The following is an 18,312-nucleotide window of genomic DNA, read 5'->3' as shown; positions in this document are numbered from 1 at the left end:
ACGGCTGATGCGATCACTACCGAATCCACCTCTTCCGCCGCGAATACTGTAGGCGCCACGAGCTGGGGGAACATATCCTCGAGGACCAGATGGAGGAATAACAGGACCAGCATTTTCTGATCTGCTATGAGCAGACGTCGAAACTGCTGTGTGGCTGGAAGCAGAAGGGGAAGGTGCGATGAAATTCCGACCGCCACTTGGTCCAGTAGGCGCACGAAAGCCAGCTGGTCCTCTCGGTGGAGATCTCTGGGCTACAGGGCGTACTGGGGAGCGTTCCCGTGGTGTCGATCTGGCCGAGTCCCTATCTTTGTACGCAAGCTGGGTTGGAGGCGAGCGGTCCCGTGTTGGGGGAGAACGAGGTCTAGAGTCTCGCATTGCGGTTTGTGTTAGGTGTAGTCGCTCAGGATGAATTGGGGGCGAAGAACGTCGCGAGGTGTTTCCAGAGGTTCTCTCTGATGATCTTTCTGAATCTCGCGCCAGAGAGGGTGAGCGGCGCCTCCAGTTTGAGGAACTTGGGCCTGTTAGTGCACGCTCATCACGACGCTCAGGACTTCGGGAACGTCCACGGTATGAGGCTCTAGGACCGGCTGGTGGAGACCTTCGGGATAGGGGAGATCTGGCACGAGGCACAGGACGATCACGATCGTAAGGGGATCTAGATCTTCTTCTGATCATCTTTTAGTACAAGCGAAAGAGTTCGGGCGGAGGACACTGTACCTTTCATCACGTCTGGCTGGTGACCTTGCTCTCCGATCATCGTCTCTTCGTGGAGAGAATCTTCTCGGTGGCGTTCGTGCACGAATTGGAGATCTTGCTCTTGCTCGCCAATTGTCTCTTACAGGAGAGCGATCTCTTCGAGGCGGTGTTCTCGATCTGCGGCGGGGAGAACGGTCTCTGCTGCTTGGGTGCCAACTATCGGTTGGGGGTGTTCGAGCCCGTTCTCTTCTCGGTGATCTGTCCCTATCTCTGCCTCCTCGAAACGAATCGATTCTGTGTGGTGAGCGTGGGCGAGCCGAAGGTCTGTACGGTTCTCCGCCGCCGGGCCTGTAGGATTCTCCTCCTCCCATAATCGTCACTTCCCCCTCTCCTCTAAAAGAAATATTGGTTAGCAAACTGACATTCTCCAACAATTGAGCATGATTCGTTGCGCTGGACACTAGCCGCATGCTGCCTCGAACTGGGGCATTAGAGCTAAGGATAGCATTAGAGATCGAGCCTCTCGACTGACGTGCCACATCTTCCTTCTCACTGCTCGTGCCGCTCTGTTCAGGCGCATCGCCATCAAAGGATTGGTGTGGGTGTGCGATTGTCCAGAGATTTGAACCCTCACCCGACTCTGTTGATGATTGTTCCTGGCCGCGTGAGGACGTTGACATTGGGGCGCGGTTTGATGAGAACTGACTGGCATCTATGCTATCAGATTCAACCGTTGAAGAGTTAAGAGGACGCCCATTTGTCCAGGAACTTGGACTCTCAGCTGGTCCTGTTGACGATGGGACCCGGCCATCTGTTGCTGATTGTCTCGGTGATGGGTAGAACACTGCGATTGGGGTGCGATAGGCCGGGATTGGCCGATCGTTCATGTCATCACTGCTAGGCATTGAAGATTGAAGAGGACCTCCATTTGTCCAGGAACTTGGCGGTAAACGTGGCGGTAGCCTTGGTGAGGACTCTACGTCCGAGACGACACCCGCTACGGTAGGGACCGCATCTTCGTCAAGTTGATTTGGACTGTGCACGGGGGCAGGCGGGTCATCTGTTTGACTAGCACGTTGGCGAGATGCCGGCAGACCGGTCTGGAGCTCGCGCTGGGTTCTTTCCATTGATCTTTCCATAATCCTTTGCATACGGCCCAACAACTCTTCCCGTCTAGAGGGTTGTGGAATGTTTGGTATTGTGTTCAACATTCGACGAGGAACACCAGGAACACCAAGATCATCGGGAACTTCGAAGTCTTCCGCCCTTTGACTAGGAGAACCAGGATGTTCGAAGTTTTCCCCCATTTCCTCTAGACGTGATGATAGACGTGATGCCCTTTCACGCGAAGCCCGCCGAAGTTGGCCTCCTAAGTCATTGGCGTTTGAAGCTCTCTCCCGCGGTGGAGTGACTGTTGAGGAAACTCTATTTGCCGAGTTCTGGTTCGATTGAATTGAGGCAGGCCTCCATCCACCGGCATTCCTAATAGACCCCTCATGAACAGACATGGATTCAGCAGGATCTGCCGCCCCATCAACGAAACCATTGGCTGCCCTTCGTGATTCCAGGCATTGTAGTCTCAGCCTCAGCATTTCCGCGAATTGCTCGTGTTGTGTGAGCATGTTCTGCAGCGAGGCTATTGATTCCTCAGCGTTTGCAAGATTCTGGTCAAGAGGCGGTCGTTCAGCTAAGGTCTGGTGAATGATGCTTTGGGCATCCTCTTGAGATGGGTGTGTTCTACCCCTATGCAGATGTCTGGAACTGAGAGCTGCCCCTCTACCTCGCCAACGATTGTGCGATGACTGAGATCCACGAGCTGCCGCCGGGACTCGACTGCGAGGCGACAAATCACCACTGACCTTCGACTGGGTACCTGAAGATGTTGCTGGTCTTTGGAGTCCAGAAGGATTTGAACGGCGCGGTCTGCTGAAGTAATCACCTGAATATCCTTCCTCGGCGGAGACAGTCGTATCTCCACTGGCCATCGCCGGCTCTTGACTACTACTGAAAACAGATTCACGTCTATTGTCTTCTTCTGACACGGGGTCGGTAGACCTAATTCTGCGATCATGGGTGCCGTCGATGCCGTGATTACTTGACCTCGGTCGATTGGGCTCGAAACTTTGAATGGGGTAGATAGACCTATTAGGCGGGTGATGAAATGTGCCAAGAACCGGTCCAGAAGGCGCAGAAGGTCCAGGTTGGTTGACTGGAGGATTGTTGGGAGCTTCACCCGAAAGATCTCGAACTATGCGACTCAACCTACTGTTTGGGTTCGATAACCGCCCTTCGAATTCTTCTCGAAGACTCTCCGTGGCGCGTAATACCTCGTCTGGGTTTTCTAATCGTGCTTCGAGGTCTTCTCGAAAAATCCCGGGGATGGATTGTATGAAACGGTCCCGGAGAACTGCTTGCGGAAGTGGCCGTTCAGCCTGTGATAACAATCCCCTGAGGGTTCGAGTTGCAACCTCTTCGAGTAACCTTTCAGCAAGCATGTGTTGTGGACCCACGAAGCGTTCTATTGGGGCAGAAACTATCGGTAGCGTGGGTTGTTGCCCTGTCGGCGAAGGTTCTTTGTTGTCGTCATCCGCAGGCTTCTGGTTTCCTTTATTCTTGGCCTTCTTCTTCTTTTTGGACTTCTTGGGCTTTTTTGAAGGCACAGGAGGTTCCGGTGGACGCGGCGGATCCGGTGGTGCTCCATCTCCAGCAGCAGATTGCCCCATCGCCATGGGTGGCATCTTGTCCTCACTTCCTCGCAGCCTCCTGCCCTTCGTTCGCCGATCTCCTCCCCAATAAAAATGCACAATAAATATGCCGTCTCCTCGATGCTCCGTAACTCTGCGTGATGCGCAGAACTCCCAATCCGAGTGCTGCGGGCTAGAAATGAAATGAATGGATAATGAAAAGGAGAAACCAACCTTCGATCTCGACCGCGTTCTCTGTCCATCTTGCCTGAACTATGTTGGCCCCTTGGCCGTTCTTTCCACCTATGCAGGACTTTGTGCTGGTGTTTTTGGAGGAAGGAAGATGCTGGGTCGCGGTGGGAGTCGCGCCTGCGGTTTTCAGCGGCCGGGTGCAGCGAAAAATTGCGTGGCGTTGCTAAATCGTCGATAGTGACAGGTTTTGGTTTCCAAACAAATCTTTTGGAAGTCGCGATGTCGAAGCGGCCGCTAGCGCTCATCCACGCGTGTCACGTGCAAAGGGAGGATGATGAGTGATAAACTTCTTCCGATCGACGTGTCCATTTTTGTTTGATATTACACCTATCCCTGTACAATTGTGAAGCCCAGCTGCCCTCCCTGTAAACGCCAGTTGATGCTCCCCATCTTCAACGCCTAAAATCTGTAGCTTCGCTCTCTCTTTTCGCCTCTCTTCTCCTCGTCGCGCTTCTGTCTCTTCCGAGACTCTTGCGCAATCATATCATCCAAGCTCTCTTCCCTTTGCCACGCACTTTTCTCCTCTTTCTTCGATTGTTCGAATCTACGCTTCTTTTCCTCATTACTGATTCCATCCTCTGAAATCAGCGAATCGGGGTCGAGAGAAACGTCCACATCACCAGGCTTCTTGCGTTTCCTGCTCTCATCTTCTTGGCCAAGGACCGGAAGATTTGCATTCTGTGCGCCACGGACATCATAAGCTCTCTCACCACCAAAGAAACCTTCAGCACGGATTTGTCGCTCAGGTATAACGGTGTAAGCTGATCTGGGGGCCGAAGATTCCTCTGTCTCGGTGCCTCTCTTCTGCTTCCGGAGGTCAAAGTCGCCGCCAACACTCATGTCGCCTGGGTATTCGGATGGTACTGTTGAAGCCATTCCACCGGGAGTTTCCAAACCACTGGGTGTCTGAAGGCCGGCACCAATATCTTCCTCGTCGCCCTCTTCTTCCTCCTCGTCACTCTCTTCCTCTTCCGATTCTTCTTCTGGTGCTTGCAATTCTCCCCAAAGTGTTCGCTCAATAGGCTCGCCAGCTTGGTTGTTGACCTGGGGTTGCAAAACACCGAAGATATCACCACCATAAAGTGGTCTATTGAACTCGTCAACAGGAGGCTTGCCGTATCCACCAGGATGGAATCCCCAAGCGCCGCCGGGTGGAGGTGGCGCATTCAATCCTGGGATTTTGAGTGAGGGGTAAGATGGGGGAGGACCGAATCGTTGCTGATTGATCAACCATGGTGGTGGAGCTCCAGGTGGAATATTGAGGGCTTCTTTCAACTCATCGCTCAACTCTCCAGGACGTAGATGCTTTAAATTAGTCTCGTACTCCTTGCCCTCGTAATAGACCTCACCATATCGAGTCAATTCTGGCTTCGTTTGGCGGACAAAAAATGCTTCGTAGAGCTTTTGATAATCGATGTCCAGCTTGCCCATCTTCGGTTGAACTCTTTCTCGTTGCTTCTGCTTCAAACTGGCTTCGTTTTGCTTCTCCAACACTGCATCACGCATTTCTGCAATTCCAGTCTCTTGGATGAATTTCGGTAGAGCAAATGGAGCCTTCTCCACACCGCGCTTCGAGGATAGATATTCGCGCTTCAATGACCAATGGCTTGGTACTGGAACGACATTTCGATACGACTTGATGTGGACGAGTAATCGTGGGTCGGAAGCCGATGTGTCAGTCCAGTCCACGAGCTCTGGCTTTTGGACCAAAGCCTTCAATTCCGCCACAGATAGCTTATCCCGCTCCTTTCTCTTCTTCTTGGACAGCTTCCCCTCCTTATCGCCCTCTTCCTCCTCCTCAGGGATATCATCGTCATCATCGAAGAATACTTCTCCTTTCTCACCAGCGTTTGCTTCCTTCGCAGCCTCTTCCTCTTCCGCACTCGTACCAAATTTATCCATAATGTCCTTGTACATCGCATAGTTGGGATCATCTTCGCTAATGTCAAGGGGCGCAACTTCTGGCTTTAGGATATCTTCCTCTTCTTCGTCTTCAGTTTTCGATGGCGCAGCAGCAGGCTGAGGAACGTGCTCAGGTGCCTTTTCAGGCTCTGGAGTCGGGGTGACCTGCAAGTCTGTTAGCTACTCATCGCAAATATCCTCGTGCTGCCCATGACTGACCTGTTGCGCCTGTTTCTGTTCCTTCTTCTTCGCTCGTCGCATCTGGTTCTTGGTCATCTTCGGAGCCATCTTGACAGCTGAAGGCATAGCGCCCAAGACACCCAGAAATACAGTGCGTCAATTTCTGGTGTCCTCGAAATCTCGATGCCGCGAGATTGTCGAAAGAAAGCCTTTCGTCGTGGTGTTGTGAGGCTGTCAAGGCAGTCTCTAAATTTCGAGGTCGAAGTTAGTGATCCTCGAAAGTCGCGATTTTAGCTGCGGCAAATGCCGTCGAATTTTCGACATCCCCTGCGCCTCGTATCAAACAAAGATCACATAATTCCAACAAGACTGCCTTCAGCACACTCTCCGTGGACTGTCCGTGATCAATGCAGTTGGAATTCGGGTCTCCCCATACACTGCGATAACGATGATCTTGCCATATGGAACATACTCTCGGTGAACACCTTCGCAATGCCTCACTCGACTCGAGAACCATCCCTCAACTGTGTCAGCTCCAAATTCCCCATGGACACGAGGGGCAATCGTCGCACTTCGATGGAGAAGTTTCCGGATCATGTTGACCCCCTTGACGGGCAGTCTCCACACCAGTCAAGTCCCATTGTACCAAGCAATGGATTTATCGGTGGACAGGTTTCGGCGGATCGATGGCAGCCCAGGAGAGACAGTGCGTTAAAGGGGTCTGGATGGGCGAATGGTCATACGGGAGGCCATAGTAGACAGAAGAGTCTGAGTGATGCGTTCAAGACAATACGAACAAGGAGGGCAAGCGTCAGTGCCAATGTGCATGAAGTTGCGGATGCGTTAAAGGCGCCAGTCTCGCCCAAGTTAATTGTTCGTGAACCCCTTCCTGTCCCCCCTCACCTGAGAATTTCTCATCCTGATTGATGTGTAGATACTTTGCATTATTTGGTATCTGTCTAGTGCTCTTACGAACACCTCCTCGAAAGCCATCCTCAACGCCTTCCCTAAACCCGCAACACTCACTTTGATCCAATTCGCATTCGTTGCCTCCTTGTGCATATTCTTTTCATGGCTGGCAACCATCTTCCCTATGTTGCACAAGCATATCGCAGCCCTGCGCCACCCTATACGTTATCCTACACGGGAAATTATAATGACTACGCTACCTCTGGCGTTTTTCACACTTGGAGGACATCTCCTCTCCTCCACAGCAACCTCTAAAATCCCAGTCTCCTTGGTTCACACGATAAAGGGACTTTCACCACTCTTCACGGTGGTCGCATACCGAGTTACATACGACATTCGCTATCCAATAGCCACATACATCTCCCTGGTACCCCTCACCCTCGGGGTAATGCTCGCCTGTTCCGCAGAGTTCAAAGGAAATCTCTTCGGGATTCTCTATGCATTTCTTGCAACTATAATCTTCGTCACTCAAAACATATACTCGAAGCGTCTGTTCAATGAAGCAGCCATAGCCGAATCCTCAGGAGCTCAAACGAGAAAACTTGACAAGCTCAACCTTCTGTGTTATTCGTCCAGCTTAGCATTCTTAATCACAGCGCCAATTTGGTTCTGGTCCGAAGGAATTGAGATTCTACAAGATTTCTTGCGTGATGGATCCCTCGACTTGGCAGAAGGTACTCCACACCTTCCAGCTTTTGACCACGGACGGCTTGTCCTCGAATATATCTTCAACGGAACCTTCCACTTCGGACAGAACATCATAGCATTCATCCTCCTCTCCATGGTCTCACCAGTTACTTACTCCGTCGCTTCGCTCATAAAGCGCGTCTTCGTGGTCGTAATCGCCATAATCTGGTTCCAGAACCCCACAACCAAGATCCAAGCCCTCGGGATCGCTCTCACATTCTTCGGCCTATACTTATACGACAGGACGAAAGAGAGCAACAAAGCAGATCGCAAAGCCAAGATGATGGACATCAAAGAAGAGTCCATCCTCCCCCTCTCCAACATCCCTGCGAACCGTGCCTCGCCCCCAAGTTTCGAAACCCCAGGGCAGAGTTATGCAAATGGGTACGCAATTAACCTAGAAGCGAAGAAATCAGATGAGTCATCAGGAAGAGAAGGACGAAAAAGAGGCGTGAGCAGTGCGGCCTGGCTGCCTCCTGGAACAAGGCAAGAAGAGACGTGGCGCCCGAGAGAGTTGCACAGCAATGCTGTGAATGTAGCTGTAGGTTAGGTCATCATTGGGTTAGATGGGATTCACATATAGATGGGCTTGTACAAGAGAGCATGCTCTGGATGGCGTTCTGGATTTGGTGTATCATAGAGAATTGAGAGACTTCTTGATGCTGTCTCCCCATCTCCGCTAGGAGTGTTGGGCTTCTTAGATCCTGAATACTGCTCTCTCCATATCGTAACGAATTTGACTTGAGGATAGCTTTCAAGTGAACGCTCGAAATATCTGAGCCTCTCTTGTTGCATGTCTGTGCTACTTTCTGAGCCTTCGATGGAATTTAACCTTGTCCTGCCAAGCTGCTTTGACCGCCTCCCCCGCCCCACCAGCCCTTTGATTGGCCGCCACACTTGAAGCTTTTAACATACTACTCTTACTTAAGATATGGTCCTAACCTCGGGAAAACTGCCATTAATTCTATAATATATTATTTCAGGATCCAATCAATACGGTAACACTATTAACATCAATAGAACGTTGTGGGATAGGAGTACAAAAAAGGGGTCGTCGAGTCTCGAAGCACGTGGTACGCCACTTGATATTGAATCACGATTGTCAAGGCTGCCAGCGGCTCAAGACCCGTAGACTTCACCCCAACACTTAAAGGGCTGTGTTCCTAGCTATACGGTGGATCACCTTGAAACTGCAGTGTCGAGATATTTGACATGCCTGTGCCTTTCGGCTTTGGTACCAGCGACTTCATCGCTGTGGGAGGGCTGATTGCGAAGGTCGTCCAAGAGCTAAAAGAGGCAAGTAGCCTTCTTTAAAAACGGACCATTCGTTTCTTCTTACTAACATAATTGTTCAGAATGGAGAAGCATCAAGGAATATCAGCAGCTGCTTCTGGATCTAGGGATCCTCTCTAGAGCTCTGTCCCGCCTCCAAAGCTTGAAATCAGAGTCACGTGAATTTACCCACCTCGAATCGATACGAGCCGCTGCCTTGAGCTGCCAGATTCCACTCGAGAGATTTTTACAGAAGATCGAGAAGTTTGACCCATGTCTAGGGATATGGAATTCTCATTTGAGAAGTGTGGGGAGGTTTACGAGAAGAATGCAGTGGCAGCTGATGTACAAAGACGATGTGAGAGACCTTCAAGTCGCGCTCGGGGGTCAAATAGCCGCGATCAGCATGCTTTTAATGGTTCAGACGACGTTAGTACCACCTCAAGGCGGGGTCCTCATTTCAAAGTCACTCGTGACTGATGGGTAACACATTAGTGAGAGTGTGACTGCACACCACAATTCGACTGATCAGGATTCGAGGCAGATTCTTGAAGCTATCGATAAGCAGACTCAGCACTTCGAAAGCTGCTCTCGTAGCTTGGAGGGTCTTCATCTCAAAGCAGATTCCACTAACAATCAGGAACAAACATTACAGACATATCATGCAGAAGTTCAAGAGATTGGCCCAAGGCTACTCGAAATTCGAGACCAGTCCTCGACCATCCAAGAGACAACCCAAGAGACATCTCAACAATTATTGGTCGTTACTCAGCAGAACTCATCTTTGTTATCCAGCATGACTAGATTGCTGTTCATGATCACGTCCGGAATGCTCACCCTGCACTCCTTGCGAAAGAAGGTCTCTGACCTAGTTCAACTATGGTCAACTTTCACGGCAGAAATGCGAAATTTCTCGAAGCAAACACTGTAAGTAGAATCCCAAAGCTCCTTTTTATTGACTAATAAGAATTTCTGCAGACTAATGTTTGCACAAATACACGAGGCTCTCAGCCGGATCGAGGGGAATCTGCCCAAGAGCATCATGCTACCAAGTGTTTTCTTCCAAGATCTCTGGGGAAACACTATGTACGTCCCGTTGCAGATATGCCAAAGCTTTAAAGTGAGTCTATGCAACACGCTCAAAAATACTTGACTGATGGTACCCGTTATTTAGTCCCTTCACACTTTCATTGGCATTCTCTTGGATGGAAAAGCGGAAAGGTGGTTTATCGAGGCTGGCCACTACGGCATCATAAGGACCCGAACCCGGAGGAGAATCACTTCATCACAAGCAATAAACGCAGGCGATCAATTGGCAATGGCAGTTATACTTTGGAATCTGCCCTTGGACCGGCACCGTCCTTTCCCGAATTTTCGTATTCCATTTCCTCTCATGGATAATCAGCAAAACAGAGCGCTCATATGGTATGCTTCGCCGCCATGAAGGAAGCTTCCTGCTAATCAGGTTGCATTCTAGTTCTGAGTGCCATAGGTGGTTAGCTGTTGCCTAGTGCGGCTTGAGTGCGGAGACCGCACTCCTCGCCCTTGAGCTGGCGAGATACTGAGTTGGAACGAACTTCAGAAAAATCTGAGAACTGCGAAGGGGGTGAGCAGGAAATAGAGTCGTACCGTCAAATCTGCATAAAATGGGAAGAAGTTGTGTATTTACGGAACAGGCTATTCCCAGCGCAAATCTGTTCAGTCTCGGTGGGTGTTAACCTGTGGAAGTGAACTTCAAGAGCAGCAGAGCGTTCTTGGCTGAAAGCGGCTAACCCTTGATACAGTTCCGACAAGGGAAATTAACTATTGGTGTTCCTGAATATTTGACTCAGGTCTGTCTCGATCCCTGTCCTTTTTTTTTTGTCATCTCTGGTGATTTTTTGTAACTAGGAAGTGCTTGATAAAGCTCGGGATCGTTATTATTACTAGCAATTGAAAGAGTATGTCAGAATGGTCCAAGAGAGCTCGTTAACGACTCAGCCTTGCGCGATTTTCTATTGTGACGATAGAAAGCGCTGAGCAGACAGCTGCTATTGCAACCTTGATGTGATAGAAGCATATATACATAGAGCCGAATGAGAGTTCAAAAGTATCGGTGTCGGATTAAATTATTGTAGCCAAAGGATTCGAGAGACATCTCTCAAGAGGGATTCAGGGGTCTCAACTAGTCCTATATATGGGCCTCCCAAAGATTTGTAAGATTGGACCAGATACTAGATAGTAATAGTGAAATAAGATGCTTTTGTAGAAAGGAAGGGAAAGAGGAGCATAGTTGCTTCTCAGCAGCTATTTATCTCGGTACAGTGTTCTGAGCTTAGAGGTTTCAAGTAGAAATCCAATATATGGTATTTACTTATGGCATATTACGCATGTCTGCATGTCTAAGGTCTTGTAAATTTTGGGACATTGGATTTCATACTCTGTCTCTATCCGCAACTCTAGTATTAAAGAAAGAAATTATTAAATTCTATCTCCAAAGATCACTGTCTTATATACAACAAGCACCTCCTAATAAAGAGACCTGCCTATGGCTCCTTACCTAGAACTATGCCTTTAGCAGATTCCCGTTCACCTTTCTATTAACAGTTGTTGAACACACCAAATTCACCTCGTCACTACCTTCGTCATCGCCTTCGTTAGCGCATCTAATAATGCCTGCCGCCTTTCCTTCTAGGGAAATCACATTTCTTTACTGCAAGTCGCAATCTTATAGTATTTACTAGAAACTTTATCCCTCTACACACATTACTATATACTATATACTCTATATACTCCTAGGATTCAAGCTCAATTATTGCAGATCGCAGTACTAACAGAGACGGGGAGGGTTTTGAATAGAAACTGTCCGCATTACTGTGAAGATCCCTTATAAAATTTTACAAAAGCAGTTTATATCTTCACTCAGATCCTTTAAAGACATTGAAAGTTAGACAGAGTCATGAGCCAACTAAGACATCGAAATGAGTTTGAAAGTGCAAAGATCTTCTGAATGAATGTTAGGATCGTTCTTCCGGCACCCCGGTACATTCAACCTCTTTGTGTCGGAAAAGATCAGTTCATTGTTCCTCACAAGCCGGTAATCTTTTAGATTAATTCAGAGAGAAAGTAAATTCATTCCATGCATCTTTTACTTCTTTTGTAAGATTATAAGTTACAAGCTGGTCGTTTCCTTCGCATTTGATTTGCCAGCCATAATGTACACACAAAGGTAAGCCTCGCCGCAATTGCAAACCGCAAGCAGCAAAGCTAACGTCCTTTCTTATGAGAGAGGCAAAAGAAAAGCCTCTATTTCCATCTATCCATCCATCGTATGCCTATGCGTTTTCATGATACAACTCCCCGCCCCATCTATCCAGTCCATGATATGCCCCTCCTTTCATAATACAACCCCGCCCTTCCATGTCCAAGCCACGCAAATGCACAATTTAGCCTCCGGTCATATGCTCGGATGCCCTCCTCAACGCCACAGAAAAAACAAAAATGCAAGCGTAATAACACAGATGTACAAGAAGTAAAGTAGTCGTAAGCAAATCACCAAGCATAGCCACCACCACCACCACCAATATCATCATCATCTCCATCCCAATCCTCATCACCACTCGGCTCCGCATCCAGGAAATCCCTCTCGGTGACCTGGTTCTCCGTTGGTCTGAGATTATCGATCCTGACTTCAACAACCTCACACATGCCTTGGATAACTTCCCGCTCGCGTCCCTTGCCCTTCTTGGAGACCAGGAGCTTATCATCATCCGATGAATCATCGTAGGATTTGGGAGAGGATGTGAGGTCGGGAGTGTGTATTCCAGCCGTTGCATGCAAGACCTCAAGCTCGCGCTCGAATTTAGATCGACGGCTGGCTTCGCGGGCGGAGATGCGGGTTCCTGCCTCAACTGGGTCCTCGGCTTCGGAGTCAGAGGATTCGGCGTATTTTCCTGGTTGAGGTTGACGGATGCGTGTTGAGCGGCGGGTTGGAGGGGAGCCAGCTGAGTTGACTTGAGGAGAAACACTGCTGGAACTGGGAGCAGTGGCTGGCCAGAAACAGTGGGACTTGGGCTCCTCTTTAACAACGGCATCTGCTTTAATGGGCTCCGTCTTCTTGTCGAGAGTCAACTGGCCCATTGCGCGTTGGACAGAGGCGTGTTCCATGGGAGGTTCAGAGACTCGCTTGAAGACGCGTGCCAATGACCCAACCCACTTGTCGCGGAATGATGCCCTGTCACGCCAGCCAATGTTCAGAATGGCTTGAATGGTCAAACGGCGGAGATCAGGAAGATTGCCAGCACTGTCCAACAAACTCTGGAAGAACATCTCTGCTGCTGGGGTCTCCCACTTTCGCAACTGGATTAACTCAATGGTTTGAAGCGTGGATGGCCAAACGGGAACTTGTTCAGGAAGCAAGAGTTGCTCATACTGAGGCTCTGAGTCGCGATATGTAGCATGGAGGTTGAAGTAGGTAAGGTTCATCCTGAAAACTTGGAGGTTCGGGCATGCTTCGCCGAGTGTTGGAAGGAATGCCAAGCTAAGTGACTGACAGTGGTTGAGCGTCAAAACGCGGAGTTGGCGACCATGTGTCAGAAGAAACTCGGCCAAGTCATCCGCAATGATCTCCCAGCAATTGACCAGCTCAAGGTTGCGCAGATTGGTAGGTAAGAGAGGAAGTAGCTTGGCATTGCAAAGGGTCGATGATTCGAAGATCAAGTGCTCCAATTCGGGAAGTGCATTCAAGGATTCGGCAAGGATATTCTCGTGCTTCGGATCTTCTTCATCCTTCTTGAGGTAAGGGACTTGGTAGTTGACGAAAGCAATCTTCCGGAGGGAAGTGAAGGAAGGCTTCATGTGGATTTCTCGCAGTTTGTCAATTGGCCACTTCTTTCCTGCCAATCTCGACGACCAACGCCAGCTCTGCAACCTGGATAGGCTTGTCTTATCACCTTGTTGTGCGTCGGCATTGGGATTGACGTATTCGAGCGCCTCGAAGATCGACTCGGGATATGTCCACTTGATAGTATCATCAAGGTTTCGGTAAGGCGACATGTCCTTCTGGTGATAGAACTCCAACGCAGCAAGGCGTGGCAGATCCTTGATGAGTCCATGCAGATCCAAGTGGCCCCGGCCCGCCCCAAGTGAATATGCAGCAACCTGGTCAACGTCAATTTGAAGTGACTCAACCTTTGGTCTATACTTGAATGCCATTGATGCAGGATCAGCCGTCAGCAGATCAACCAACATATGTGCCTGAATCATCGGAACCAGTGGAGGGGAGGAGTACAGAACTTTCAAAGCTGGTTCGGCGAAGGCGTGGCAGACATTCGCAGTACGGACCAGCCATCTGCCCGAAGGAAGAGGCTGAAAGGTGCGGTCATCGTAGAGAGGGTGTGAGGCATATTGGAATATCTGTACAAGTACTTGATACGGGAGATCTCGCCACGGCGGAATGACACCAGAACCTTCAATCAGAACAGTATCTTCGCTTGTGCTCGCCTTTGGTGTGCTTGGTTTCGATGATACTCTGCGCTTCTTCGGTGTGCGCTTAAAATCGGAATCGTCGGACTCGTCGACACGAGGGGAGGAGGAAGCCAGTCTGGAACGCTTTCCGGGTCGTTGAGAGGTTGTATTTTGGCGGTATTGTCGTGTAAGAGTGCGATTCTCTTTCTCGGAGGTCGAGTCTGCATCAGAAATTTCGAGGTCGCCGTCGGAATCAGGTTCTGCGTAGGAGATGATGGGTTTGGTTCGAGTTGCTCGAGGGGGTGTCCGCAACCTGCGGCGCGCAGCGGAAGCTGTCATGTTGAAGGCGGAGGCAGTGAGCCCGTGAATGTTTGCGCTATCAAACCATCAAGTGATGCTAAAAGCGGCGAAGGGAGGCGTGCGAATATCGGAAAATAGCCGCTGCGTTGTTGAGTGTATTTGGGTTGGACGTCGCAGATGTTTGAAGCATTCACAAGTCACTTTTGGTCTGTACGTACAAAACTAGAAAACGAGAAAACGGCGGATCAGCCTTGTGGATCTTGCAGCAGCTAAAACTTAGCGCCTCGCTTGTAGATTTTAGCGTGAATGCCTCACTGTGGCTGGTGAGGCAGTGAATTCCACCCAAAGAAATTTGATCGTCTCCCGCCATCGCTAACAAGCGCGCGGAGTATAAACACCAAACATTGCGACAACCTTCACTCTGGCAGCTGCTCAAGTTCATGCACCACCCTGGGCCTCTCTGATCGAGCCTGTGTGTGCCCGGACAGCTTGCACCGATGATTAGGCTGCTTGCGACGCGCCTTTGCTGTTCTTTCCTTGGTACATCAACAGGTGGTCAAAATCGCATCTCCGACGCGCTTTCTTAGGGTCCCAGAATCCAACGTAGTCAGTCACCTTCACCTTGGCTTTCCTTCACAGCGCACCACCATTCACTGCCCGCACCCAGAGACTAGACAGTCACTCTTTGTATGGACGCTGCGGCCGGTTACAGGCTAGCCGGGGCCTTTTAACGATATGAGCGATGTCAGTCGCAACCTTTAGAGGAGAAGGAGACGCTGCCCTCATAGCCTTCATCTACAAGCAACAAGCCCCCAGGCGCATTTACCTTCGGAGGAATGTGCGCAGCGTCTTGCGATCTCTAGCCATGGGGAAAGCGTTTTCGTCTTTACGATCTCCGAGGCCGAGACCTGAGCCTGCGGCCTCAGACGATGAGGAAGATGAGGACCCAAGACCCGCCAAGCGGAGGCGGGTCAACTACAGCGATGACAGCAGTCGTGTTTCTCAGATTGGCGATGATTCTGGGGTTCGAAAACCGCTTGGTCAGGTGACGAACGAGGGCAGTAGGAGTCTCGTCCGATTGCCTGGGAAGCCTGGGCTCCTTCAGCCATCAGACTTCTATGGCAAGCCTCGCTCGGTCACGCCTGTCCAATCAGATGGAGCCTTATCAAAATCGAGCAAAACTCAAATCAACAGCATCTTGAGCAAGACCCCAACGCAGTTCAAGAAATCTCTACGAGTGGACATTGTTGAGATCAGCCCTGCATCGGCCGTTGACGTTGAAAGATTCGCGATTTCACACCCTAGAAAATCTCAAATCGACATCAAATGCAGATGCACAGTAATGATCTTCCTTGCCAAGAACGATGAGAATCCTGGAGATGTACGGCCGGCAGACTACACCGAAATCTGTCGAGACACCACGTGGTGTACTTTACGGATTACCTTTGGAGAGGACAATTGCATCTCGAGGGAGTTTATCATGTCAGAGCCCTTTTTATTTCAACCAGACCGGTTTCACTTAAATCGGAGGTTCAGAAAACCCAACGGCCAATGGTCACCCTTCAAATTCGACTTTGCCGATAAGTACAATTTACAGGTTCTCGTTGAGCCTGTTGGAAGCCACAAAGATTGGCCTCCAGTAGATATTCCTACAGTTGAACAACTACGATCGATCGAAGATGGCCCTCCTAGCCCTATATCGGCAGCCCTCGAAGACCATCAAATGACCCGCGATGAGCTGCACCTTTTTTGTAAGACGGAAGCTCGGCTTGACGCTCTCCTTGATCCAGAACGACAGAACAGAGTACTGGAGTTACAGCTACAGGACTTTGCAAAGACAGCCAAGCAAGTCCTGCCTTACACATTGAGAATCGAGATCAAATGGGCGCTTCCAAGTCATTTATGTCCTCAAACTTTACCTCTAAGAACACCGAAAGTGGAGGAGACATCTCGAGCGATTCTGCCTCCTCCAGCGAGCGTCAATATTCTGGAGTCGCCGGTTCGTCGCCTGCGGGAAGATATCTCAGCATCAAATAGCCCAGCAGATCGCTCGCAGAGGAAGCGGTCAAATGTCGCCACGTACAACTTGAAGACTCTTAGCGCCCAAGCACAGGGCAAGTCTCCTCGAGTTCGCAAGATCAACTTCAAACCTGAGCAACGAGGATTGGGCGACGAAGATATCAGTGTGACCTACAATTTTGGGAAAGGAGATGCAGCCGAGACAGGCGTGAAGCAACAGACAATCATACCAGGATTGGACTGTCCATTTTGCAATAGTCATTGCAGCCACGTTGATGATCTAAGACTCCACCTCCATACAGACCACACCATGTTCAAGTTCCATCTCCGAAAGGCAAACCCACCAAGAATCTCATTCTTCGTGGAAGTGTGCAAAACTCGGACTGGACCTACAATGAACGCTGAGCGGCAGAAGACGCATCAGTTTGGCCAGTCAATGACCTTGTTTGATCTGGCAAAGAATTTGGGTGGGGATGAGTCCTGGAGCAAAGGACGACATGGGCCTCTTCACAATACTTGGCCTGATCACCTCCTCGACCGTCACGATTCCTCTCTGTCTTCTTCCCCACACGAATCTCGCCATAGTTCACCAAACACATCCAACGACACCGACGACTTGATGGATTTTGAGGACTCCATCAAGTCCAAGCTCCAGCTTCGGCCCCGGAAAATCTATTACGTTCCAAAGACGGCCAAACCACTTTATGATACGATCACCAAGCGCATCCTGAAGCCAGGTGAAGAATTACCGAACAGTGATGACGAGAAAGAGGAAGGCTGGCTTCGACAGAAGAGCCGCGATCTGATAAACGACTTTACGGATGTTACGTTTGAGGAAAAGGATTTCATCAATACATACAACCCGTTCATAATTAACGAGCATCTCACCAGCCCAAAATATCTACCTGAAGCCCTGATACGATTCACGGAAAGCCACAAAAAATGGTTCGCAGAGAAAAACAGCCGAAAGAAGGAATTCATGAAGTTAATGGAGGTCTTCATTCTTCGGGGGGTGGTGGAGGAGAGAACGCTTGAGAGATGCGTCGATATCTTGAGAGCGGCAGAGAGAGCCAACAGGGGCAAGGACATCGATATGAATGACGCCGCTCCACCAAAACCTCGAGCGCTGATGGATTGCATTTGCGGGGAACACACTCAACCTCCTAATCGGGTGATTTGTCGTGGTGCTGTAAGATTTTCCGTCCCTGAATGCTTCAGTTGAATTCGCTAACCTTTCCAGCGCTGCCCTGGACGCTTCTTCCACCCCAGGTGTGCAGCAGAGGAGTTTGGACGGCCGACAACGGGAATCTGGAAGTGCAATCATTGTCTTTCTTGAGCATTTGCTGCATCACCGAGGCATGGTCATTAGCATGGAGTTGGGCGGGTTTGGATGTGATTACTGTATAGCATAATATTGTACCATAAAAAACGCATAGGATGGAAGGGAGAGCGCGGAGCGTGGAGGGATCATACGGCGGGGGGCATGTTTTCTGCTTGCTCTGCAAAGGGGAAACTGGCTGCTGCTGGCTCATAAAGACATGCATGGCTCATTCAATGGACTGCATCTGCATCTACGGTCAGGAAATGCTTTCAACCTGACTGCAATACTTTCTGGATAGAGTACCTGGATAGAGTCCCTACCTCAATCAGATATCACGTGCCTCATCCCATTTCATCTGCTCCCGTCTCTGATTCGCCGCCCTACCGTGCGCCGCCTGGCGGCCTGGCTTCCACGAGGTGCGGTCCCTGCTCATTACGGCGGCGGCACTGCGGCTGTTGGGCAGCAGAACGTGGATTGCAGTCGCTCACGTGGGAATCGGCACTCGAGATAGATAGAGGAGAGTTCACGGTGCCGCATTTTCCGGATATGTGCAGGCGATTGCATGGGGACTGCAAACTCCATGCC

The 18,312-nt window shown here is 49.9% G+C and overlaps 6 protein-coding genes across 6 annotated transcripts; 3 read left to right on the top strand and 3 right to left on the bottom strand.

The window, feature by feature from the left end:
• Positions 1-392: 392 nt before the first annotated feature.
• Positions 393-3,733, bottom strand: K444DRAFT_58100 (uncharacterized protein). The gene has a single exon (XM_024877727.1). It carries the CDS (start codon positions 3,432-3,434, stop codon positions 672-674), a length of 2,763 nt encoding a protein of 920 aa, XP_024733163.1. The 5' UTR covers positions 3,435-3,733; the 3' UTR covers positions 393-671.
• Positions 3,734-4,031: 298 nt separating this feature from the next.
• Positions 4,032-5,822, bottom strand: K444DRAFT_536030 (DUF382-domain-containing protein; the record flags this gene model as incomplete). The annotated part of the gene is made up of 2 exons (XM_024875344.1): positions 4,032-5,699; positions 5,754-5,822. 2 exons carry the CDS (start codon positions 5,820-5,822, stop codon positions 4,032-4,034), a joined length of 1,737 nt encoding a protein of 578 aa, XP_024733162.1.
• A 253-nt stretch (positions 5,823-6,075) lies between these two features.
• Positions 6,076-8,139, top strand: K444DRAFT_654440 (TPT-domain-containing protein). Its single transcript, XM_024885945.1, has 2 exons — positions 6,076-6,587; positions 6,649-8,139. The coding sequence occupies exons 1-2, from the start codon at positions 6,207-6,209 to the stop codon at positions 7,918-7,920; spliced, it is 1,653 nt and encodes a 550-aa protein (XP_024733161.1). The 5' UTR covers positions 6,076-6,206; the 3' UTR covers positions 7,921-8,139.
• A 776-nt stretch (positions 8,140-8,915) lies between these two features.
• K444DRAFT_632682 (uncharacterized protein) lies at positions 8,916-10,086 on the top strand (the record flags this gene model as incomplete). The annotated part of the gene is made up of 4 exons (XM_024883505.1): positions 8,916-9,071; positions 9,175-9,569; positions 9,621-9,762; positions 9,817-10,086. The coding sequence occupies 4 exons, from the start codon at positions 8,916-8,918 to the stop codon at positions 10,084-10,086; spliced, it is 963 nt and encodes a 320-aa protein (XP_024733160.1).
• A 1,655-nt stretch (positions 10,087-11,741) lies between these two features.
• Positions 11,742-14,594, bottom strand: K444DRAFT_616066 (uncharacterized protein). The gene has a single exon (XM_024880850.1). It carries the CDS (start codon positions 14,424-14,426, stop codon positions 12,174-12,176), a length of 2,253 nt encoding a protein of 750 aa, XP_024733159.1. The 5' UTR covers positions 14,427-14,594; the 3' UTR covers positions 11,742-12,173.
• A 191-nt stretch (positions 14,595-14,785) lies between these two features.
• K444DRAFT_594668 (uncharacterized protein) lies at positions 14,786-18,068 on the top strand. Its single transcript, XM_024878366.1, has 2 exons — positions 14,786-17,595; positions 17,647-18,068. The coding sequence occupies exons 1-2, from the start codon at positions 15,130-15,132 to the stop codon at positions 17,740-17,742; spliced, it is 2,562 nt and encodes an 853-aa protein (XP_024733158.1). The 5' UTR covers positions 14,786-15,129; the 3' UTR covers positions 17,743-18,068.
• Positions 18,069-18,312: the final 244 nt, after the last annotated feature.

Source organism: Hyaloscypha bicolor, assembly GCF_002865645.1.
Source record: "Hyaloscypha bicolor E unplaced genomic scaffold K444scaffold_118, whole genome shotgun sequence".
NCBI classification, from domain to species: Eukaryota; Fungi; Ascomycota; class Leotiomycetes; order Helotiales; family Hyaloscyphaceae; genus Hyaloscypha; species Hyaloscypha bicolor.
This window is presented reverse-complemented; position numbering and strand designations above follow the sequence as displayed.

Bases quoted from the DNA above. Each gene is read 5' to 3' on its own strand.
- K444DRAFT_654440 (XM_024885945.1), top strand. From the start codon at position 6,207: ATGCCTCACTCGACTCGAGAACCATCCCTCAACTGTGTCAGCTCCAAA. The intron at 6,588-6,648 runs GTTCGTGAACCC...ATTGATGTGTAG, and splicing joins CAGTCTCGCCCAAGTTAATT to ATACTTTGCATTATTTGGTA.
- K444DRAFT_58100 (XM_024877727.1), bottom strand. From the start codon at position 3,434: ATGCCACCCATGGCGATGGGGCAATCTGCTGCTGGAGATGGAGCACCA.
- K444DRAFT_616066 (XM_024880850.1), bottom strand. From the start codon at position 14,426: ATGACAGCTTCCGCTGCGCGCCGCAGGTTGCGGACACCCCCTCGAGCA.
- K444DRAFT_594668 (XM_024878366.1), top strand. From the start codon at position 15,130: ATGTCAGTCGCAACCTTTAGAGGAGAAGGAGACGCTGCCCTCATAGCC. The intron at 17,596-17,646 runs GTAAGATTTTCC...TAACCTTTCCAG, and splicing joins GGGTGATTTGTCGTGGTGCT to CGCTGCCCTGGACGCTTCTT.